At 47.2% G+C, this 24,784-nt stretch overlaps 1 protein-coding gene across 2 annotated transcripts in view; it reads left to right on the top strand.

Annotated features, from left to right (window-relative positions):
- Positions 1-24,784, top strand: part of LOC121567775 (protocadherin Fat 3-like) — a 198,520-nt gene that overhangs the window by 159,531 nt on the left and 14,205 nt on the right. For both annotated transcript variants that reach the window (XM_041878045.2, XM_041878044.2), the window contains exons 12-23: positions 2,345-2,498; positions 2,585-2,818; positions 3,773-4,162; positions 7,257-7,471; positions 8,687-8,824; positions 16,176-16,319; positions 16,495-16,692; positions 16,998-17,799; positions 20,699-20,833; positions 21,019-21,176; positions 21,686-21,910; positions 23,064-23,307. In XM_041878045.2, coding sequence (XP_041733979.2) covers positions 2,345-2,498; positions 2,585-2,818; positions 3,773-4,162; positions 7,257-7,471; positions 8,687-8,824; positions 16,176-16,319; positions 16,495-16,692; positions 16,998-17,799; positions 20,699-20,833; positions 21,019-21,176; positions 21,686-21,910; positions 23,064-23,307 — 3,037 coding nt within the window. The remainder of the gene's footprint in view (positions 1-2,344; positions 2,499-2,584; positions 2,819-3,772; positions 4,163-7,256; positions 7,472-8,686; positions 8,825-16,175; positions 16,320-16,494; positions 16,693-16,997; positions 17,800-20,698; positions 20,834-21,018; positions 21,177-21,685; positions 21,911-23,063; positions 23,308-24,784) is intronic.

Raw genomic sequence — 24,784 nt, 5'->3', positions numbered from 1 at the left:
TTTTTATGTTGTGTCTGTGTTCCTGTGTGAGGTCTGGTGATACGTAGCTGTGGTTGAGTCTGTGTGTTGCTGTGTGAGGTCTGGTGATACGTAGCTGTGGTTGAGTCTGTGTGTTGCTGTGTGAGGTCTAGTGATAGGGGTCGGGGGTGGTGATACGTAGCTGTGGTTGTGTCTGTGTTCCTGTGTGAGGTCTAGTGATACGTAGCTGTGGTTGAGTCTGTGTGTTCCTTAGTCTGGTGATATGTAGCTGTGGTTGAGTCTGTGTTCCTGTGTGAGGTCTGGTGATACGTAGCTGTGGTTGTGTCTGTGTGTTGCTGTGTGAGGTCTGGTGATACGTAGCTGTGGTTGTGTCTGTGTTCCTGTGTGAGGTCTGGTGATATGTAGCTATGGTTGAGTCTGTGTGTTGCTGTGTGAGGTCTGGTGATACGTAGCTGTGGTTGTGTTTTGTGTGTTGCTGTGTGAGGTCTGGTGATACGTAGCTGTGGTTGTGTCTGTGTGTTGCTGTGTGAGGTCTGGTGATACGTAGCTGTGGTTGTGTCTGTGTTCCTGTGTGAGGTCTGGTGATATGTAGCTATGGTTGAGTCTGTGTTCCTGTGTGAGGTCTGGTGATACGTAGCTGTGGTTGTGTCTGTGTGTTGCTGTGTGAGGTCTAGTGATACGTAGCTGTGGTTGAGTCTGTGTGTTCCTGTGTGAGGTCTGGTGATACGTAGCTGTGGTTGAGTCTGTTTGTTCCTGTGTGAGGTCTAGTGATACTTAGCTGTGGTTGTGTCTGTGTGTTGCTGTGTGAGGTCTGGTGATACGTAGCTGTGGTTGAGTCTGTGTGTTGCTGTGTGAGGTCTGGTGATACGTAGCTGTGGTTGTGTCTGTGTGTTGCTGTGTGAGGTCTGGTGATACGTAGCTGTGGTTGAGTCTGTTTGTTCCTGTGTGAGATCTAGTGATACGTAGCTGTGGTTGTGTCTGTGTGTTCCTGTGTGAGGTCTGGTGATACGTAGCTGTGGTTGAGTATGTGTGTTGCTGTGTGAGGTCTAGTGATACGTAGCTGTGGTTGAGTCTGTGTGTTCCTGTGTGAGGTCTGGTGATACGTAGCTGTGGTTGAGTCTGTTTGTTCCTGTGTGAGGTCTAGTGATACGTAGCTGTGGTTGTGTCTGTGTGTTTCTGTGTGAGGTCTGGTGATACGTAGCTGTGGTTGAGTCTGTGTGTTGCTGTGTGAGGTCTAGTGATACGTAGCTGTGGTTGAGTCTGTGTGTTGCTGTGTGAGGTCTAGTGATACGTAGCTGTGGTTGAGTATGTGTTCCTGTGTGAGGTCTAGTGATACGTAGCTGTGGTTGTGTCTGTGTGTTGCTGTGTGAGGTCTGGTGATACGTAGCTGTGGTTGTGTCTGTGCTCCTGTGTGAGGTCTGGTGATACGTAGCTGTGGTTGAGTCTGTGTGTTCCTGTGTGAGGTCTGGTGATATGTAGCTGTGGTTGAGTCTGTGTTCCTGTGTGAGGTCTAGTGATACGTAGCTGTGGTTGTGTCTGTGTGTTGCTGTGTGAGGTCTGGTGATACGTAGCTGTGGTTGTGTCTGTGTTCCTGTGTGAGGTCTGGTGATACGTAGCTGTGGTTGAGTCTGTGTGTTCCTGTGTGAGGTCTGGTGATACGTAGCTGTGGTTGAGTCTGTGTTCCTGTGTGAGGTCTAGTGATACATAGCTGTGGTTGTGTCTGTGTGTTCCTGTGTGAGGTCTGGTGATACGTAGCTGTGGTTGAGTCTGTGTGTTCCTGTGTGAGGTCTGGTGATACGTAGCTGTGGTTGAGTCTGTGTTCCTGTGTGAGGTCTGGTGATACGTAGCTGTGGTTGTGTCTGTGTGTTGCTGTGTGAGGTCTAGTGATACGTAGCTGTGGTTGAGTCTGTTTGAGCAGTGTGTTTGCTGTATATGTCAAGGAACTGTGTTGATTTCTAATGCTGTTTGATAGACTATGTTTGTTGCTGCATGTTAGGTTACTACTGTTAGTTTTCTCTGTCTGTCTAGGGAGCTGTTGTACACTATTAGGAGAGTGGTGGCGTGTTTGATGCTGGCTGATATACAGGCTACTGCTTTATGGAGTTAGTAATCTCTTCTTGTTGTGTATGGAGGAGCTGTATGATCGGCGGGATGACTTTTTTCATGTTCGTATTTTCTTGTGTGTGTGTGTAAATGCTATGTATTATGAATGTCGTGGGGGTTTGATGTCAGTAGCCTACATTTTTGTTGTCTCTTGGGTAAATGCTTTACGAGTGTTAAAATTGCTAGTATGTTCTTGTTGTGTGTGTAAATGCTATGCATTATGAGTGTTGTGGTGTTTGATGCTATCTTGCTGTGTGTGCAGGCGCTGTACACGGCCTCGGTCCCAGAGGATATCCCAGTCAACAGAGTGATAGTGGGCGTTGGGGCCAGCGATGCTGATGTAGGAGTCAGTGCTTGGATCCAGTATTCTCTATATGGACCCGGCTCTGAACACTTCATCATCGACCCAGACACTGGTACACTACCTTTACTTTGTTTGACGTTTGCCAATGAAGTTGATGTGTGTGCGATCTTAACCTGTCTCTCCTCGTTTTCTGTTCAGGTGAACTAAAGACTGCCCAGGTCCTGGACAGGGAGAAGACCCCTGTGTACAGACTGGTTGCACAAGCAACAGACGGTGGTGGTCGGTTCTGTCGTGCGGAGGTCCACCTGACGCTGTTGGATGTGAATGACAACCCTCCTGTGTTCTCTGCTCCCCACTACACTGCCAGTGTGTATGAAGACACAGCCACCAAGGCCCTGCTCACACGCATACAGGCCATCGACCCTGATGAAGGTAAGAATGGAATATTCTCCACTCTCTCTCTCTCTCTCTCTCTCTCTCTCTCTCTCTCTCTCTCTCTCTCTCTCTCTCTCTCTCTCTCTCTCCTCTCTCTCTCTCTCTCTCTCTCTCTCTCTCTCTCTCTCTCTCTCTCTCTCTCTCTCTCTCTCTCTCTCTCTCTCTCTCTCTCTCTCTCTCTCTCTCTCTCTCTCGCTCTCATTTCAATTTCAATTCAAAGGGCTTTATTGGCATGGTAAACATATGTTTACATTGCCAAAGCAAGTGAAATAGATAATAAACAAAAGTGAAATAAACAATAAAAAATGTACAGTAAACATAACACTCACAGGTATTAGCGCATTAAAGGTTTACCAAACAAGCCACGCAGTGTCGACTGGCGTCATGTTTCAAAGAGGAAGCACTGTGGCTGCTAGCGGGATGAAAGACAGAAGGGGAGGAGAGAGAGGGAGAGAGAGAAAGAGAGAGAAAGAAAGAGAGAGGGAGAGAGAGAAAGAGAGAGAGAGAGAGAGAGAGAGAGAGAGAAAGAGGGAGAGAGAGACAAAGTGAGAGGGAGAGAGAGAAAGAAAGAGGGAGAGAGAGAGAGAGAGGGAGAGAGAGAAAGAAAGATGGAGAGAGAGAGAAAGAGAGAGAGAGCGAGAGAGGGAGAGAGAGAGAGACAGAAGGGCATAAGGGGAGGAAAGAGAAGGAGAGAGGGAGAGAGAGAGAGAGAGAGAGAGAGAGAGAGAGTGAGGAAGAGGGAACCAGAGAGAGAGAAAGGTATCGGGGAGGAGAGATACCAATTAAACAAAGATTCATGTTTGAACTGGAGTCAACCTCTCTATTTCCCTCTCTGCCTTTCTCTTTTCTCTACATCTCAACTCTCAAAACACACACGCACAGATGGCAATCAATAAGTTCAATCATTTATTAATGAAAGATTGTTCTAACATCCCTCTCCCCTCTCTCCAGGCGTCAGTCGTAAGGTGGTCTATTCTCTGGCCGACTCTGCCAACGGCTTCTTCTCCATCCACAAATCCTCCGGCATCGTGGTCCTGGAACGTATCCTCGACCGCGAACAGCAACCGTCCTACATGATCACGGTCAGAGCATCTGACCAGGGCTCTCCGGTCCGCCTGTCCTCCTTGGTCAACGTGACCGTCACGGTCCTGGACATCAATGACAACCCGCCGGTGTTTGAGCGCCGTGACCACCTCGCCACTGTGCCAGAGGACGTTGGGTTAGGGACGGAGGTGCTGAGAGTGTACGCAGCCAGTAAGGACATTGGAACCAATGCTGAGATCACCTATAGTATCCGCTCAGGCAATGAGCATGGAAAGTTCCACATACACCCCCTAACTGGTAAGTTTCCATATGTAGAATATAAAGTGGCAATTTACACTACCGTTCCAAAGTTTGCGGTCACTTTTTTTGTCCATTAAAATGACATCAAATTGATCAGAAATACAGTGTAGACATTGTTAATGTTGTAAATGGCTATTGTAGCTGGAAACGGCTGATTTTTAATGGAATATCGACATTGGCGTACAGAGGCCCATTATCAGCAACAATCAGTCCTGTGTTCCAATGGCACGTTGTGTTTGCTAATCCAAGTTTATCATTTTAAAAGGCTAATTGATCATTAGAAAACCCTTTTGTAATTATATTAGCACAGCTGTAAACTGTTGTGCTGATTAAAGAAGCAATAAAACTGACTTATTGAGACTTGGAGAGTATCTGGAGCATCAGCAATTGTGGGTTCGATTACAGGCTCAAAATGGCCAGAAACAAATAACTTTCTTCTAAAACCCGTCAGTCTATTCTTGTTCTGAGCTATTCCATGCGAGAAATTGCCAAGAACCTGAAGATCTCATACAACGCTGTGTACTACTCCCAGCACAAACTGGCTCTAGCCAGAATAGAAAGAGGAGTGGGAGGCCCCGGTGCACAACTGAGCAAGAGCACAAATACATTAGAGTGTCTAGTTTGAGAAACAGACACCTCACAGGTCATCAACTGCCAGCTTCATTAAATAGTACCCGCAAAACACCAGTCTCAACGTCAACAGTGAATAGGCGACTCTGGGATGCTGACCTTCTAGGCAGAGTTGCAAAGAAAAAGCCATATCTCAGACTGACCAATAAAAATAAAATATTAAGGTGGGCAGTCTGAGATATGGCTTTTGTTGAGAGGTGTCTGCTACCTGAACTCTGTGAAGCATTTATTTGGGCTAGAATTTCTGAGGCTGGTAACTCTAATGAACTTATCCTCTGCAGCAGAGTTAACTCTGGATCTTCCATTCCTGTGGCGGTCCTCATGAGAGCCAGTTTCATCATAGTGCTTGATGGTTTTTGCGACTGCACTTCAGAAAACATTCAAAGTTCTTGAAATGTTCCATATTGACTGACCTTCATGTCTTAAAGTAATGATGGACTGTCATTTCTCTTTGCTTATTTGAGCTGTTCTTGCCATAATATGCACTAGGTATTTTACCAAATAGGGCTATATTCTGTATACAGTGCCTTGCAAAAGTATTCATCCCCCTTGGCATTTTTCCTATTTTGTTGCATTACAACCTGTAATTTAAATTGATTTTTATTTGGATTTCATGTAATGGACATACAGAAAATAGTCCAAATTGGTGAAGTTAAATGAAAAAAATAACTTTTTTCAAAAATGTCTTAAAAATGAATAACGGAAAAGTGGTGCGTGCGTATGTATTCACATCCTTTGCTATGAAGCCCCTAAATAAGATCTGGTGCAACCAATTACCTTCAGAAGTCACATAATTAGTTAAATAAAGTCCACCTGTGTGCAATCTAAGTGTCACATGATCTGTCACATGATCTCAGTATATATACACCTGTTCTGAAAGGCCCCAGAGTCTTCAACACCACTAAGCAAGGGGCACCACCAAGCAAGGGGCACCACCAAGCAAGCGGCACCATGAAGACAAAGGAGCTCTCCAAACAGGTCAGGGACAAAGTTGTGGAGAAGTACAGATCAGGGTTGGGTTATACAAAAATATCAGAAACTTTGAACATCACACGGAGCACCATTAAATCCATTATTAAAAAATGGAAAGAATATGGCACCAGAACAAACCTGCCAAGAGATGGCTGCCCACCAAAACTTACGGACCAGGCAAGGAGGGCATTAATCAGAGAGGCAACAAAGACACCAAATAACCCTGAAGGAGCTGCAAAGCTCCACAGCAGAGATTGGATTATCTGTCCATAGCACCACTTTAAGCCGTACACTCCACAGAGCTGGGCTTTACGGAAGAGTGGCCAGAAAAAAAGCAATTGCTTAAAGAAAAAAATAAGCAAACACGTTTGGTGTTTGCCAAAAGGCATGTGGGAGACTCCCCAAACATATGGAATCAGGTACTCTGGTCAGATGAGACTAAAATTGAGCTTTTTGGCCATCAAGGAAAACACTATGTCTGGCGCAAACCCAACACCTCTCATCACCCCAAGAACACCATGTTTTTCATCGGCAGGTACTGGGAAACTGGTCAGAATTGAAGGAATGATGGATGGCGCTAAATACAGGGAAATTCTTGAGGGAAACCTGTTTCAGTCTTCCAGAGATTTGAGACTGGGACGGAGGTTCACCTTCAAGCAAGACATTGAAATACTGCTAAAGCAACACTCGAGTGGTTTAAGGGGAAACAATTAAATGTCTTGGAATGGCCTAGTCAAAGCCCAGACCTCAATCCAATTGAGAATATGTGGTATGACTTAAAGATTGCTGTACACCAGCGGAACCCATCCAACTTGAAGGAGCTGGATCAGTTTTGCCTTGAAGAATGGGCAAATATCCCAGTGGCTAGATGTGCCAAGATTATAGAGACATACCCTAAGAGACTTACAGCTTTACTTGCTGCAAAAGGTGGCTCTACAAAGTATCCATTTTAATTCCAGGTTGTAAGGCAACAAAATAGGAAAAATGCCAAGGGGGGGGGTGAATAATTTTGCATGCCACTGTACCCCCCCTACCTTGTCACAACACAACTGATTGGCTCAAACGCATTAAGAAGGAAAGAAATTCCACAAATTAACTTTTAAGAAGGCACACTTGTTAATTGAAATGCATTCCAGGTGACTACCTCATGAAGCTGGTTGAGAGAATGCCAAGAGTGTGCAAAACTGTCATCGAGGCAAAGGGTGGCTATTTGAAGAATCTCAAATATAAAATATATTTTGATTTGTTTAACACGTTTTTGGTTGCTACATGATTCCGTATTTGTTATTTAATAGTTTTGAGGTCTTCACTATTATTCTACAATGTAGAAAATAGTAAAAATAAAGAAAAACCCTTGAATGAGTAGGTGTGTCCAAACTTTTGACTGGTACTGTATGTCTTTGTTTGCAAATTCATGTTACATACTTCTACATGGTGTTAGAAGTAGGATCCCTACCTACCTATTGACCTTTCACCCTCTTTGTACTAGGTGCCATCGCTGTGTCCAAGCCTCTGGACTTTGAGACGTGTAAAGACTACTTCCTTACTGTGGAGGCCAGAGACGGTGGAACCCCGCCCCTAAGCGCCGTAACCATGGTAAACATCAACCTGACGGACATCAACGACAATGCACCAATGTTCAGCCGAGACGTCTACACTGCTGTCGTATCCGAGGACACAACCATCGGAGAGTCCGTCGTCAAGGTATGTCCTGTTGGCTCTTTAACCTGGACTGGTTCAGCCATGTTTCCGAGACGTCTCCAGGAGTACCCGCAGTCTCTTTAACCTGGACTGGTTCAGCCATGTTTCCCAGACGTCTCCAGGAGTACCCGCAGTCTCTTTAACCTGGACTGGTTCAGCCATGTTTCCCAGACGTCTCCAGGAGTACCCGCAGTCTCTTTAACCTGGACTGGTTCAGCCATGTTTCCCAGACCTCTCCAGGAGTACCCTCAGTCTCTTTAACCTGGACTGGTTCAGCCATGTTTCCCAGACGTCTCCAGGAGTACCCCCAGTCTCTTTAACATGGACTGGTTCAGCCATGTTTCCCAGACGTCTCCAGGAGTACCCCCAGTCTCTTTAACCTGGACTGGTGTCGCGACTTCCGCCGAGGCTGCCCCCCCTCCTTGTCCGGGCAGGCTTCGGCGTTCGCCGTCACCGGAGTACTAGCTACTGCCGATCCCATTATCATCACTCCACTTGTCATGTCTTGTCAATCACACACACCTGGTGCTCATTCCCCTAATTAGTATGTGTATAAGTGTTCCCTCTGTTCCCCTTGTCTTTGTGAGTGATTGTTTTGTTGTGAGAGCATGTAGCTCGGTTGAGCTACATTTCACTGGGTTATTTGCCAAGGTGGATGTGTTCCCTTGTACAGTGTCGTTTGACGCTTGGGGCGTTTGATTTATGCAAACAGTTTAACTCTTGACTTCGGTATTTTACCTCCTGCGCCTGACTCCTTCTTTCACACCTCGTCACAACTGGTTCAGCCATGTTTCCCAGACCTCTCCAGGAGTACCCCCAGTCTCTTTAACCTGGACTGGTTCAGCCATGTTTCCCAGACCTCTCCAGGAGTACCCCCAGTCTCTTTAACCTGGACTGGTTCAGCCATGTTTCCCAGATCTCTCCAGGAGTACCCCCAGTCGGGTTGCACTCATTTGAACTTTTCTGTTACAAACACACCTGATTCAATCTGAACTAATCATCAAGCCCTTCATTAATAAGGTCAAGTGTGCTCGTTCTGGGATACATCCAATAAGTTCAACTGGATGGGGGTACTCGAGGAAACATTTAGGAAACACTAACCATCTTACTGTGTGTGTGTGTGTGTGTGTGTGTGTGTGTGTGTGTGTGTGTGTGTGTGTGTGTGTGTGTGTGTGTGTTGGAGAGTCCCTGCCTAACCCCCCTCTCCTCCTCCTCTAGCTGACAGCTGAGGATGTAGACAGCCAGGTGAATGGTGAAATCCTCTACTCCATCGTCAGTGGTGACAGAGAGAACCAGTTCTTCATAGACCCTCTCTCTGGCATGGTGAAGGTCAACAAACAGCTGGACAGAGAGACGGTGAGCACACACACACACACACACACAGGTACACACACAGGTAAAAACACACACACACACACACACACACACACACACACACAGGTAAACACACACATCCACAGGTACACACACAGGTAAACACACACACACACAGGTAAACACACACACACACACACACAGGTAAACACACACACACAGGTAAACACACACACACACACACACAGGTAACACACACACACAGGTACACACACATACATACACAGGTAAACACACACACACACACAGGTACACACACAGGTAAACACACACACACACAGGTAAACACACACACACACACACAGGTAAACACACACATCCACAGGTATACACACAGGTAAACACACACACACACAGGTAAACACACACACACACACACACACAGATAACACACACACACAGGTACACACACATACACACAGGTAAACACACACACACACACACAGGTACACACACAGGTAAACACACACACACAGAAACAAACCAACACTACGGCCAATACAACCACAGCATGAACACTAATAACAACTACTGTCTCTGACACGTACACCACGACATCACCATCACAAACAAACACCTCCACCTTTTATCCTCCTGCAGCTAGCTAGCTCCTCCTGACCATTTCTCTCATGGAGGATGTTCAGTTCCTCTGGTTAGAGCATTGCATCCCATCCCTCCTCTTCCTGCTTTCTTCCCTCTTCTTTTATTTGCTTGAAGCGTTCCGAGTGTGTCTTCCAATTCCCTCATAAAGAATTCATGAGTGTGACCCTTGACAGTGCGGAGAGCGGATCTGAGCGCGCTCCAAAGAGAACGCCTGGGCTTGTGGGGGATTAAAGAGCTGATGAACGTGTGTTTGGGTTATCAGAAAGAGCACAGCCCTGTGTGTGTGTGTGTGTGTGTGTGTGTCTTCACGCACCACTATTTCCATACTGGTTATTCTAATTTACTCTCTCCCAAGCAGCACTGTGGTTGTTTATTGTGGTTTATTTTTTCATTTCTCAGAGTGAAAGGTTGTTATTTTTGTTTTCAGTTATTGCATTTTTCTGCTGTGTTTAGTTAGGCTGTTATTACAGAGCTTTATGTGGAAGGACACCCTGCAGCTAGCGTGGTAGAGGCTGTTATTACAGAGCTTTATGTGGAAGGATACCCTGCAGCTAGCGTGGTAGAGGCTGTTATTACAGAGCTTTATGTGGAAGGATACCCTGCAGCTAGCGTGGTAGAGGCTGTTATTACAGAGCTTTATGTGGAAGGATACCCTGCAGCTAGCGTGGTAGAGGCTGTTATTACAGAGCTTTATGTGGAAGGATACCCTGCAGCTAGCGTGGTAGAGGCTGTTATTACAGAGCTTTATGTGGAAGGATACCCTGCAGCTAGCGTGGTAGAGGCTGTTATTACAGAGCTTTATGTGGAAGGATACCCTGCAGCTAGCGTGGTAGAGGCTGTTATTACAGAGCTTTATGTGGAAGGATACCCTGCAGCTAGCGTGGTAGAGGCTGTTATTACAGAGCTTTATGTGGAAGGACACCCTGCAGCTAGCGTGGTAGAGGCTGTTATTACAGAGCTTTATGTGGAAGGACACCCTGCAGCTAGCGTGGTAGAGGCTGTTATTACAGAGCTTTTATGTGGAAGGACACCCTGCAGCTAGCGTGGTAGAGGCTGTTATTACAGAGCTTTATGTGGAAGGACACCCTGCAGCTAGCGTGGTAGAGGCTGTTATTACAGAGCTTTATGTGGAAGGACACCCTGCAGCTAGCGTGGTAGAGGCTGTTATTACAGAGCTTTATGTGGAAGGACACCCTGCAGCTAGCGTGGTAGAGGCTGTTATTACAGAGCTTTATGTGGAAGGATACCCTGCAGCTAGCGTGGTAGAGGCTGTTATTACAGAGCTTTATGTGGAAGGATACCCTGCAGCTAGCGTGGTAGAGGCTGTTATTACAGAGCTTTATGTGGAAGGATACCCTGCAGCTAGCGTGGTAGAGGCTGTTATTACAGAGCTTTATGTGGAAGGATACCCTGCAGCTAGCGTGGTAGAGGCTGTTATTACAGAGCTTTATGTGGAAGGATACCCTGCAGCTAGCGTGGTAGAGGCTGTTATTACAGAGCTTTATGTGGAAGGATACCCTGCAGCTAGCGTGGTAGAGGCTGTTATTACAGAGCTTTATGTGGAAGGATACCCTGCAGCTAGCGTGGTAGAGGCTGTTATTACAGAGCTTTATGTGGAAGGATACCCTGCAGCTAGCGTGGTAGAGGCTGTTATTACAGAGCTTTATGTGGAAGGATACCCTGCAGCTAGCGTGGTAGAGGCTGTTATTACAGAGCTTTATGTGGAAGGATACCCTGCAGCTAGCGTGGTAGAGGCTGTTATTACAGAGCTTTATGTGGAAGGACACCCTGCAGCTAGCGTGGTAGAGGCTGTTATTACAGAGCTTTATGTGGAAGGACACCCTGCAGCTAGCGTGGTAGAGGCTGTTATTACAGAGCTTTATGTGGAAGGATACCCTGCAGCTAGCGTGGTAGAGGCTGTTATTACAGAGCTTTATGTGGAAGGATACCCTGCAGCTAGCGTGGTAGAGGCTGTTATTACAGAGCTTTATGTGGAAGGATACCCTGCAGCTAGCGTGGTAGAGGCTGTTATTACAGAGCTTTATGTGGAAGGATACCCTGCAGCTAGCGTGGTAGAGGCTGTTATTACAGAGCTTTATGTGGAAGGACACCCTGCAGCTAGCGTGGTAGAGGCTGTTATTACAGAGCTTTATGTGGAAGGACACCCTGCAGCTAGCGTGGTAGAGGCTGTTATTACAGAGCTTTATGTGGAAGGACACCCTGCAGCTAGCGTGGTAGAGGCTGTTATTACAGAGCTTTATGTGGAAGGACACCCTGCAGCTAGCGTGGTAGAGGCTGTTATTACAGAGCTTTATGTGGAAGGACACCCTGCAGCTAGCGTGGTAGAGGCTGTTATTACAGAGCTTTATGTGGAAGGACACCCTGCAGCTAGCGTGGTAGAGGCTGTTATTACAGAGCTTTATGTGGAAGGACACCCTGCAGCTAGCGTGGTAGAGGCTGTTATTACAGAGCTTTATGTGGAAGGATACCCTGCAGCTAGCGTGGTAGAGGCTGTTATTACAGAGCTTTATGTGGAAGGATACCCTGCAGCTAGCGTGGTAGAGGCTGTTATTACAGAGCTTTATGTGGAAGGATACCCTGCAGCTAGCGTGGTAGAGGCTGTTATTACAGAGCTTTATGTGGAAGGATACCCTGCAGCTAGCGTGGTAGAGGCTGTTATTACAGAGCTTTATGTGGAAGGATACCCTGCAGCTAGCGTGGTAGAGGCTGTTATTACAGAGCTTTATGTGGAAGGATACCCTGCAGCTAGCGTGGTAGAGGCTGTTATTACAGAGCTTTATGTGGAAGGATACCCTGCAGCTAGCGTGGTAGAGGCTGTTATTACAGAGCTTTATGTGGAAGGATACCCTGCAGCTAGCGTGGTAGAGGCTGTTATTACAGAGCTTTATGTGGAAGGATACCCTGCAGCTAGCGTGGTAGAGGCTGTTATTACAGAGCTTTATGTGGAAGGATACCCTGCAGCTAGCGTGGTAGAGGCTGTTATTACAGAGCTTTATGTGGAAGGATACCCTGCAGCTAGCGTGGTAGAGGCTGTTATTACAGAGCTTTATGTGGAAGGATACCCTGCAGCTAGCGTGGTAGAGGCTGTTATTACAGAGCTTTATGTGGAAGGATACCCTGCAGCTAGCGTGGTAGAGGCTGTTATTACAGAGCTTTATGTGGAAGGATACCCTGCAGCTAGCGTGGTAGAGGCTGTTATTACAGAGCTTTATGTGGAAGGATACCCTGCAGCTAGCGTGGTAGAGGCTGTTATTACAGAGCTTTATGTGGAAGGATACCCTGCAGCTAGCGTGGTAGAGGCTGTTATTACAGAGCTTTATGTGGAAGGATACCCTGCAGCTAGCGTGGTAGAGGCTGTTATTACAGAGCTTTATGTGGAAGGATACCCTGCAGCTAGCGTGGTAGAGGCTGTTATTACAGAGCTTTATGTGGAAGGATACCCTGCAGCTAGCGTGGTAGAGGCTGTTATTACAGAGCTTTATGTGGAAGGACACCCTGCAGCTAGCGTGGTAGAGGCTGTTATTACAGAGCTTTATGTGGAAGGACACCCTGCAGCTAGCGTGGTAGAGGCTGTTATTACAGAGCTTTATGTGGAAGGACACCCTGCAGCTAGCGTGGTAGAGGCTGTTATTACAGAGCTTTATGTGGAAGGACACCCTGCAGCTAGCGTGGTAGAGGCTGTTATTACAGAGCTTTATGTGGAAGGACACCCTGCAGCTAGCGTGGTAGAGGCTGTTATTACAGAGCTTTATGTGGAAGGACACCCTGCAGCTAGCGTGGTAGAGGCTGTTATTACAGAGCTTTATGTGGAAGGATACCCTGCAGCTAGCGTGGTAGAGGCTGTTATTACAGAGCTTTATGTGGAAGGATACCCTGCAGCTAGCGTGGTAGAGGCTGTTATTACAGAGCTTTATGTGGAAGGATACCCTGCAGCTAGCGTGGTAGAGGCTGTTATTACAGAGCTTTATGTGGAAGGATACCCTGCAGCTAGCGTGGTAGAGGCTGTTATTACAGAGCTTTATGTGGAAGGATACCCTGCAGCTAGCGTGGTAGAGGCTGTTATTACAGAGCTTTATGTGGAAGGATACCCTGCAGCTAGCGTGGTAGAGGCTGTTATTACAGAGCTTTATGTGGAAGGATACCCTGCAGCTAGCGTGGTAGAGGCTGTTATTACAGAGCTTTATGTGGAAGGATACCCTGCAGCTAGCGTGGTAGAGGCTGTTATTACAGAGCTTTATGTGGAAGGATACCCTGCAGCTAGCGTGGTAGAGGCTGTTATTACAGAGCTTTATGTGGAAGGATACCCTGCAGCTAGCGTGGTAGAGGCTGTTATTACAGAGCTTTATGTGGAAGGATACCCTGCAGCTAGCGTGGTAGAGGCTGTTATTACAGAGCTTTATGTGGAAGGATACCCTGCAGCTAGCGTGGTAGAGGCTGTTATTACAGAGCTTTATGTGGAAGGATACCCTGCAGCTAGCGTGGTAGAGGCTGTTATTACAGAGCTTTATGTGGAAGGATACCCTGCAGCTAGCGTGGTAGAGGCTGTTATTACAGAGCTTTATGTGGAAGGATACCCTGCAGCTAGCGTGGTAGAGGCTGTTATTACAGAGCTTTATGTGGAAGGATACCCTGCAGCTAGCGTGGTAGAGGCTGTTATTACAGAGCTTTATGTGGAAGGATACCCTGCAGCTAGCGTGGTAGAGGCTGTTATTACAGAGCTTTATGTGGAAGGATACCCTGCAGCTAGCGTGGTAGAGGCTGTTATTACAGAGCTTTATGTGGAAGGATACCCTGCAGCTAGCGTGGTAGAGGCTGTTATTACAGAGCTTTATGTGGAAGGATACCCTGCAGCTAGCGTGGTAGAGGCTGTTATTACAGAGCTTTATGTGGAAGGATACCCTGCAGCTAGCGTGGTAGAGGCTGTTATTACAGAGCTTTATGTGGAAGGATACCCTGCAGCTAGCGTGGTAGAGGCTGTTATTACAGAGCTTTATGTGGAAGGATACCCTGCAGCTAGCGTGGTAGAGGCTGTTATTACAGAGCTTTATGTGGAAGGATACCCTGCAGCTAGCGTGGTAGAGGCTGTTATTACAGAGCTTTATGTGGAAGGATACCCTGCAGCTAGCGTGGTAGAGGCTGTTATTACAGAGCTTTATGTGGAAGGATACCCTGCAGCTAGCGTGGTAGAGGCTGTTATTACAGAGCTTTATGTGGAAGGATACCCTGCAGCTAGCGTGGTAGAGGCTGTTATTACAGAGCTTTATGTGGAAGGATACCCTGCAGCTAGCGTGGTAGAGGCTGTTATTACAGAGCTTTATGTGGAAGGATACCCTGCAGCTAGCGTGGTAGAGGCTGTTATTACAGAGCTTTATGTGGAAGGATACCCTGCAGCTAGCGTGGTAGAGGCTGTTATTACAGAGCTTTATGTGGAAGGATACCCTGCAGCTAGCGTGGTAGAGGCTGTTATTACAGAGCTTTATGTGGAAGGATACCCTGCAGCTAGCGTGGTAGAGGCTGTTATTACAGAGCTTTATGTGGAAGGATACCCTGCAGCTAGCGTGGTAGAGGCTGTTATTACAGAGCTTTATGTGGAAGGATACCCTGCAGCTAGCGTGGTAGAGGCTGTTATTACAGAGCTTTATGTGGAAGGATACCCTGCAGCTAGCGTGGTAGAGGCTGTTATTACAGAGCTTTATGTGGAAGGATACCCTGCAGCTAGCGTGGTAGAGGCTGTTATTACAGAGCTTTATGTGGAAGGATACCCTGCAGCTAGCGTGGTAGAGGCTGTTATTACAGAGCTTTATGTGGAAGGATACCCTGCAGCTAGCGTGGTAGAGGCTGTTATTACAGAGCTTTATGTGGAAGGATACCCTGAAGCTAGCGTGGTAGAGGCTGTTATTACAGAGCTTTATGTGGAAGGATACCCTGCAGCTAGCGTGGTAGAGGCTGTTATTACAGAGCTTTATGTGGAAGGATACCCTGCAGCTAGCGTGGTAGGGAATAAGGTGTGTGCGTGTGTGTGTGCGTGTGTGTCTTCACTCCCTAAGATAATAAATCCTGTCTACCTGAGATAGACTTGACAGTGTTCCCTCAGGTACACTCTTAGGAAAAAAGGTGCTATCTAGAAACTAAAAGGGTTCTTCGGCTGTCCCCGTAGGAGAACCCTTTAAAGAATCCTTTTTGGTTCCAGGTAGAACACTTTTGGTGCCAGGTAGAACCTTTTTGGGTTCCATGTAGAACTGGAACCCAAAAGGGTTCTACCTGGCACCAAAAAGGGTGCTCCTATGGGGACAGCCGAATAACCATTTTGAAACCCTTTTGTCTTAGAGTGTAGAGTGAATCTGAGAGACAGAGACAGAAACCCAGGGTACATGCTTGGTAGGACACGCCAGGAATGTGTCAGTCACAGGAGTGTGTTTCAGAGGATCAAAGGATGCGCCCACAACCAATCACAACACACTTAATCAGCGCCCTTACGTCCTTGTTTGGTGTGCTGATATTCAAGGGAGTACCACATAAGGATGCGTATCCAGGAGGATATTTGATTAGAGACTTGTCATCATTGGTTAATGTGTGATGAATTTGATTTGCATGGAAATTGCTGTGTATGATTTTCTCGATCCTATTATCATTATCAGGCATGAAATTATTACAACGTTTCTCGACGTGAAGTTTCAAGGGAAACACATTTATTTTTTCTTCTCTCTAGGTGTCTGGTTACTCTCTGGCGGTCAGGGCTCTGGACAGTGGTGTTCCGCCCATGTCGTCAACGGTGATGGTCAACATCGACATCTCAGACATCAACGACAGCCCGCCTACTTTCACCCCGGCCAATCTCACCACAGTCATACAGGTACTGTTACTCACATGATTGACAGCTCTGGTGAACTCCATACACACCGACATCCACATAGACATAGATATTCACACACATATCCTTTCTTACATAAGAAGCACACACACACACACACACACACACTCCGTCTTGCATCTAATCTAATTTCCCTTCTCGTACTGTCCAATCACAGGAGAACAAGCCCATCGGCACCAGCATTCTGCAGCTGTCCGTCATAGACCAGGACTCCTCCCATAACGGCCCGCCCTTTGAGTTCCGCATCTTATCAGGGAACGAGGGTGGAGAGTTTACACTGGAGTGGGATGGAACTCTGCTAGCCAATCAGGTGTTTAGGAGGGACTTGGCCACGGAGTATGTCATCCAAGTCCAGGTAAGAAGGTCATTTTAGATAATCTCAGTCAACCCTGTTAGTGTTAGCACCAGGTCTTACAACCAGCTGGTCAACCCTGTTAGTGTTAACACCAGGTCTTACAACCAGCTGGTCAACCCTGTTAGTGTCAACACCAGGTCTTATAACCAGCGGGTCAACTCTGTTAGTGTCAACACCAGGTCTTACAACCAGCTAGCTTGTGTAAGGTCTGTTACTAAATCACACATGGAGTTGCATTGTGATTTATGTTTTTTGGCTCTGTGTTAATTAACCGTTTGCTTCTCCCCTACTCCCCATACCTCTAGGTAAGGGACTCCGGTAAGCCCCGTCTGTCCTCCTCCTCTACCCTGACGGTGCGTGTGATTGAGGAGAGCCTTCACCGGCCTGTAGCACTACCCCTGGAGGTCCACATCATCACCATGGAGGACGAGTTTCCTGGAGGAGTCATCGGCCAGCTGCACGCCACCGACGCAGACCCCTACGATGTCCTGACCTTCGGCCACGCACCTCCGTCTCAACGCTCCCTCTTCAAGATCAGTCCGAGAGACGGTAAGATCATAGCCCTGGGAGGCCTGGACTCCGGCCGCTACTCCCTCAATGCCAGCGTGAGTGACGGACGCTTCGCCGTGCCCGTGGCTGTGAGCGTGCACGTGGAGCAGGCATCGCCAGAGATGCTGCGGGAGGCGGTTACAGTACGTTTCGAGAGTGTGCAACCCCACGACTTCGTGGCCACACATCTGAAAAACGTGGTGAAAGTTCTGAAGGTTGCCGCCGCGACGCAGAAGCAGGATGCGCTGCACGTGCTCAGTCTGCAGCCCGTGGGCGGGACCAGCCAATTGGATCTGCTGGTTGCCGTGGAGACGGCTGGGGGAGGGTTCTACAAGGCAGCGTACCTGACCCAGAAGCTGAGCGCCTCTCGGAGGCAGCTGGAGGAAGTGCTGAGGGTGTCGGCCATCTTGGATAAGAACTGTTCTGGGCTGGAGTGTCGCGGGGCCCAGTGTGAGCAGAGCATTGTGTTGGACTCTAACGCTCTCATCACCTACAGCACACCCAGGGTTAGCTTTGTGTCGCCACGCTTCCACAGGACCACACGCTGCACCTGCACTGGTGAGGACATGCACACACACACATACACACCAACAGATATACACTCATGTATCGTATCAATGTACAGTACCAGTCAAAAGTTTGGACACACCTACTCATTACAGGGTTTTTCTTTTCCACATACAGTGAGGGAAAAAAGTATTTGATCCCCTGCTGATTTTGTACGTTTGCCCACTGACAAAGAAATTATCAGTCTATAATTTTAATGGTAGGTTTATTTGAACAGTGAGAGACAGAATAACAACAACAAAATCCAGAATAACGCATGTCAAAAATGTTATAAATTGATTTGCATTTCAATGAGGGAAATAAGTATTTGACCCCATCTCAATCAGAAAGATTTCTGGCTCCCAGGTATCTTTTACACAGGTAACGAGCAGAGATTAGGAGCACACTCTTAAAGGGAGTGCTCCTAATTTCAGCTTGTTACCTGTATAAAAGACACCTATCCACAGAAGCAATCAATCAATCAGATTCCAAACTCTCCACCATGGCCAAGACCAAAGAGCTCTCCAAGGATGTCAGGGACAAGATTGTAGACCTACACAAGGCTGGAATGGGCTACAAGACCATCGCCAAGCAGCTTGGTGAGAAGGTGACAACAGTTGGTGCGATTATTCGCAAATGGAAGAAACACAAAATAACTGTCAATCTCCCTCGGCCTGGGGCTCCATGCAAGATCTCACCTCGTGGAGTTGCAATGATCATGAGAATGGTGAGGAATCAGCCCAGAACTACCCGGGAGGATCTTGTCAATGATCTCAAGGCAGCTGGGACCATAGTCACCAAGAAAACAATTGGTAACACACTACGCCGTGAAGGACTGAAATCCTGCAGCGCCCGCAAGGTCCCCCTGCTCAAGAAAGCACATATACAGGCCCGTCTGAAGTTTGCCAATGAACATCTGAATGATTCAGAGGAGAACTGGGTGAAAGTGTTGTGGTCAGATGAGACCAAAATTTAGGTCTTTGGCATCAACTCAACTCGCTGTGTTTGGAGGAGGAGGAATGCTGCCTATGACCCCAAGAACACCATCCCCACCTTCAAACATGGAGGTGGAAACATTATGCTTTGGGGGTGTTTTTCTGCTAAGGGGACAGGACAACTTCACCGCATCAAAGGGACAATGGACGGCGCCATGTACCGTCAAATCTTGGGTGAGAACCTCCTTCCCTCAGCCAGGGCATTGAAAATGGGTTGTGGATGGGTATTCCAGCATGACAATGACCCAAAACACACGGCCAAGGCAACAAAGGAGTGGCTCAAGAAGAAGCACATTAAGGTCCTGGAGTGGCCTAGCCAGTCTCCAGACCTTCATCCCATAGAAAATCTGTGGAGGGAGCTGAAGGTTCGAGTTGCCAAACGTCAGCCTCGAAACCTTAATGACTTGGAGAAGATCTGCAAAGATGAGTGGGACAAAATACCTCCTGAGATGTGTGCAAACCTGGTGGCCAACTACAAGAAACGTCTGACCTCTGTGATTGCCAATAAGGGTTTTGCCACCAAGTACTAAGTCATGTTTTGCAGAGGGGTCAAATACTTATTTCCCTCATTAAAATGCAAATCAATTGATAACATTTTTGACATGCGTTTTTCTGGATTTTTTTGTTATTATTCTGTTTCTCACTGTTCAAATAAACCTACCATTAAAATTATAGACTGATCATGTCTTTGTCAGTGGGCAAACGTACAAAATCAGCAGGGGATCAAATACTTTTTTCCCTCACTGTATGTGTTATTTCATAGTTCTGATGTCTTCACTATTATTCTACAATGTAGAAAATAGTAAAAATAAAGAAAAACCCTTGAATGAGTAGGTGTGTCCAAACTTTTGACTGGTACTGTATATCCATAATGATGCACTCACATACTCATACAGAAATACACACACAAACAAAAGTGTCCCAAAGTGTCCTTTAGAGAGCTGTACAGGAGGCATTGTTGACGTCTGCATGATCTGCACTGTAGAAAACACTCTGTCTGATTGTATAAATACTATAATGATAAATTGATGGTCATAATCCACCAGGGGCATCTTGAGTGTGTATCTGACCCCTGGGATTAGTCAGACCCCGCCCCCCCAGTAGATTCAATTAGCATGTTGTGGCTAATGTAATTAGCATGTCTCCTAGGGACACTTGGCAGAGGATTTGGCTGCCTCTACTCAGAATAACCCTAAATGAACTTGTCCTCTCTCGCTGTCTTCATTCATCCTTTCTTTTCTCCCTTTCTCTCGTTTCACGCTTCTCGGCCCCTTTCCTCCTTCTATCCATGGTCCTCTGTCTTCTGTCTCACTCTGTTTCATACCCTCTCCTTCTCTTCTCTTCTCTTCTCTTCTCTTCTCTTCTCTTCTCTTCTCTTCTCTTCTCTTCTCTTCTCTTCTCTTCTCTTCTCTTCTCTTTTTCTTTCATTTTGTGTTCTCTTTCACCCTTAACCACTCCCCCTCCCTCTCTCTCCATCCCTTTATCTCTCCCCTGCTTCCCCCCACTCTTCCTTTCTCTCCTTTGTTTCACCGCTCACTTCCCCTCCTCTCTCCCCCTCTCTCTCTATCTCCCTCCCCCTTCTCTCTCTTTCTCTCTCTGTATCTCTCTCTCTCTCTCTCTCTCTCTCTCTCTCTCTCTCTCTCTCTCTCTCTTCTCTCTCCCTCTCTCTCTATCTCCCCCCCCTCTCTCTCTATCTCCCTCCCCTTCTCTCTCTGTCTCTCTGTATCTCTCTCTCTCTCTCTCTCTCTCTCTCTCTCTCCCTCCCCCCTTCTCTCTATCTCTCTCTCTCTCTCTCCCTCCCCCTTCTCTCTCTCTCTCTCTCTCTCTCTCTCTCTCTCTCTCCCTCCCCCTTCTCTCTCTCTCTCTCTCTCTCTCTCCCTCCCCCTTCTCTCTCTATCTCTCTCTCCCTCCATCAGATGGTAGCTGTCCCCCAGCCTCAGAGTTGTGTGATGAGCAGCCCTGTCCAGGAGACATGCAGTGTGTGGGCACAGAGGGCACCAGAGGACCCTACGCCTGCCAGTGTCCACCAGGGAAACTAGGAGAGTGTGCAGGTGCGTTGATGTGGGTTTATGTGTCCAGGGGTCTTGAATGTTTGGGTCCGTTGTAAATGTGATGTAATTTGTGGATGGAAATAGAACAAAATGTATTAAATTGTGCGTGTGTGTGGGTTTGGTGTGTGTGTGTGGGTTTGGTGTGTGTGTGTGTGTTTGGTGTGTGTATGTGTGTGTGTGTGCAGGTCACACGTCTCTGAGTTTCTCAGGGAACAGCTATATCAAGTATAAAGTGTCTGATGGAGGGAGGACAGGAGAGATGAAGCTAGGACTGAGGATCAGAACTCTACAGAGCAGAGGAATCATCATGTACACACACGCTGACCCCTGCACTATACTGAAGGTACACACACGCTGACCCCTGCACTATACTCAAGGTACAGACACGCTGACCCCTGCACTATACTCAAGGTACAGACACGCTGACCCCTGCACTATACTCAAGGTGCACACACATACGCTGACCCCTGCACTATACTCAAGGTACACACACGTACGCTGACCCCTGCACTATACTCAAGGTACACACACGTACGCTGACCCCTGCACTATACTCAAGGTACACACACGCTGACCCCTGCACTATACTCAAGGTACACACACGCACACACATGTACGCTTGCTGACCCCTGTTTATGGTACACACCTATACATGCTAATCCCTGTACTATACTGAACATAACAGACATGTGCTCAGACTACTGTGTTATACTCAAGGTACACGTACCTGGAAACAGGCATGGATAGTCTGGATACCCACAGCACGATCCACCCTTGTTATTACCCGAGGCTAAGTCACTTTATCCGCTCTCATCTGTGTCTAAACCCTGCCTCTCTTGTTGTGATTGACAGCTGGAGGAGGGTAAGCTGTGGTTCCAGCTGGACTGTGGGAACAGCCCTGGGATGCTGGGTATTTCTGGGAGGCCCATCAACGATGGTAACTGGCACACGGTGACTCTGGAGCTCAACCGTAACTTCACCAGTCTGTCTCTGGACGACAGCTATGTGGAGAGGAGGAGAGGACCGCCAAGCTTCCAACCACTAGGGGCAGATGGGTGTATCTACTTTGGAGCACAGGTGGGCTTTCTGTGGGGGGGAAGGGGTGTGTGTGTGTGTGTGTGTTTTTGGTTTTGCTATCCTTGTGGGGACCAGAAGTCCTCACGAGGACAGTAAAACAAGGAAAATTGGGGACATTTCGCCGGTCCCCACAAGGAAAAAGGCTATTTTAGGCTTAGGGGTTAGGTTTAGGGTTTGAGTTACAATTAGGGTTAGGGTTAGAAGTAGGGTTAGGAGTTAGGTTTGGGGTTAGGAGTTAGGGAAAATAGGATTTTGAAGGCGAATCAATTGTTTGGTCCCGACAAGGATAGTAAAACAAACATTGGGGGGGGTTGTGAGTGTGTTAGGGACACAAATATGTTTGTATGGGCGTGGCTGTGTGTGTTTTGCATGTGCGAGCGTCATGGATTTGTATGTGTGAGTATAGTGTTTCTCTATAATGCTCTTACCAATTTCATCTTGTCAGAGTGATGAACACAACACAAGGTAAGACGCTGGATTGGAAGCTCTGGATAGGAAGCTCTGGATAGGAAACTCTGGACGGGGAGCTCTGGATAGGAGCTCTGCATAGGAAGCTTTGCATAGGAAGCTCTGGATAGGAAGCTCTGGATAGGAAGCTCTGGATAGGAAGCTCTGGATAGGAATCTCTGAAGCTCTGGATGGGAAGCTCTGGATAGGATGCTCTGGATGGGAAGCTTTGGATAGGATGCTCTGGATGGGAAGCTTTGGATAGGAAGTTATGGATAGGAATATCTGAAGCTCTGGATGGGAAGCTCTGGATAGGATGCTCTGGATGGGAAGCTTTGGATAGGAAGTTATGGATAGGAATCTCTGAAGCTCTGGATGGGAAGCTCTGGATAGGATGCTCTGGATGGGAAGCTTTGGATAGGAAGTTATGGATAGGAAGCTCTGGATAGGATGCTCTGGATAGGAAGCTCTGGATAGGAAGCTCTGGATAGGAAGCTCTGAGGAATACAGTGTGTGTGTATTTATTAATGTACTGTATTTAGGGTATGTGGGGATCAGAATCTTAGTCTTTTATATTGTTGTCTGAACATGACTTGTGTGCTATACCTATTCATATACAGTACACTATTTGTTAGTTTGTTTGTATGTATACATAAATCCGATTTGTCACTCATGTCTCTCGCCTCCCCCCTCCCCCCTCCCACAGGTACAACCTCCTAACTCTCGCAGCCTGACAGACAAGAAGGGTCCTTGGGTGACGGATGGTTTCCAGGGCTGCCTGGACTCTGTGATGCTCAACAACAATGAGCTGCCCCTGCAGAACAAGAGGAGTCGCTATGCTGAGGTGGTGGGCCTAACAGAGCTGAAGCTGGGCTGTGTTCTCTACCCCGACGCCTGCCTGAAACAGCCCTGCCTCCACGGAGCCACCTGCAACAGCCTGCCCTCCGGTGGTGAGTCTGGGGAACTGCAAGAGGGATATGGATGTGGTCGCGAGATAGAGTGTGTGTGTGCGCGCACGCCAGAGGAGGCTGGTGGGAGGAGCTATAGGAGGACAGGCTCATTTTAATGGCTGAAATGGAATAAATGGAACGGAGTCAAACATGTGGTTTCCATATGTTTGATGTGCTTCATACCGTTCAATTTTTTCCAATCCAGCCATTAAAATGAGCCCGTCCTCCTATTGCTCATCCCACCAGCCTCCTCTGGTGCACGTGTGAAACAAACTGCCTGGGTTGGAACAAAAGTCTGCACCACCCTGTAGCTCTTGAGGACAGAGATTATTGGTGACCATTAGTGTCCATAATACACACACTGATAGGAGGATTTCTGTGCCAGCCTGTGTGCCCCTGTGCCAGCTAGCAGACTATAACCTCTCCAGAGATCTGGATCTCCCCTCAACATTAATCTATTATTAATCCATAATTAACTCCTAATTAAACTGTCCTTGACCCACTGTTTTTCCCACAGGTATGATTGTGAAATAGCCTCCCATACTCCTTCATCACGTCTGTGTTCTCTCTCTCTCTCTCTCTCTCTCTCTTTTTATCTGCCCGTTTTTGTCTGCCTTCTTTCTGTTCTTGTCTTCCTGTCTTTGTGTCGTTATATCTCTCCGGTTGCTCTTAGTTTTTCTGTCTGTTCATGTCTCTCCTCCTTTTGTCTGAACTCAAAAGTCCTACATTAACGAATCTTATCGTTTTCAAATCTGACTACAGTCAGGGCTCAAGACACATTTCGTTTTTCTTTTTCTCAGCCGTTGGCATTTTGTACTGGAGTCAGTAGGGAAGCCTGGTTAAATGTAATCTCTATCGAAATTCCCTCCCTGGACTCAGCAGGGTGACCCCTTGACTTAACATGCTGACTTAACACATCGAGGCCAAGACTCAACACAGAGAGAGTGACTTAACGCTCCCGTGGGTTGTTCTTTCCCAGTTTCCCCGCTTGCATTTCTCATTCACAACGAGAGGCGGAGCGCTCTGAAAAGAGCACAGCATTCTGGGACTTGTCATGGTTGTCCTGGCTGTAAGAAGGTTCAGTGAATGGGGATTTTTGTTGTAATATTTGCTATAATTTTTTGGCTTGCCCAACCTCTTTGTAAAGGTTATCGGAGTATGTGTGTGTGTATGTATTCCGGTATCCCACTGTGTGTGTGTGTGTGTGTGTGTGTCGATAACACAATGACATTTCCCTGAGTTTTCCTAGAGGTGTGTGTGTGTGTTTGTGATTTTCCTGTTGTGTGTTTTGTGTGTGTCAGTGTGATTTCCCAGTTGCGTGAGCTTTTGTGTGTGTGTGTGCCGTGTGATTTCCCTAGAGGTGTGTGTGTTTGTGTTTAGGCTGGCAAGCTCTCATCAACCACAGGCCAACTATCCCTGGCAGCACCGCCAAAGCTCAAACAATGCACACACTAGTCTCCATGGCACTGAACACATT

Source organism: Coregonus clupeaformis, chromosome 6, assembly GCF_020615455.1.
Source record: "Coregonus clupeaformis isolate EN_2021a chromosome 6, ASM2061545v1, whole genome shotgun sequence".
In the NCBI taxonomy this organism is placed as follows: domain Eukaryota; kingdom Metazoa; phylum Chordata; class Actinopteri; order Salmoniformes; family Salmonidae; genus Coregonus; species Coregonus clupeaformis.
This window is presented reverse-complemented; position numbering and strand designations above follow the sequence as displayed.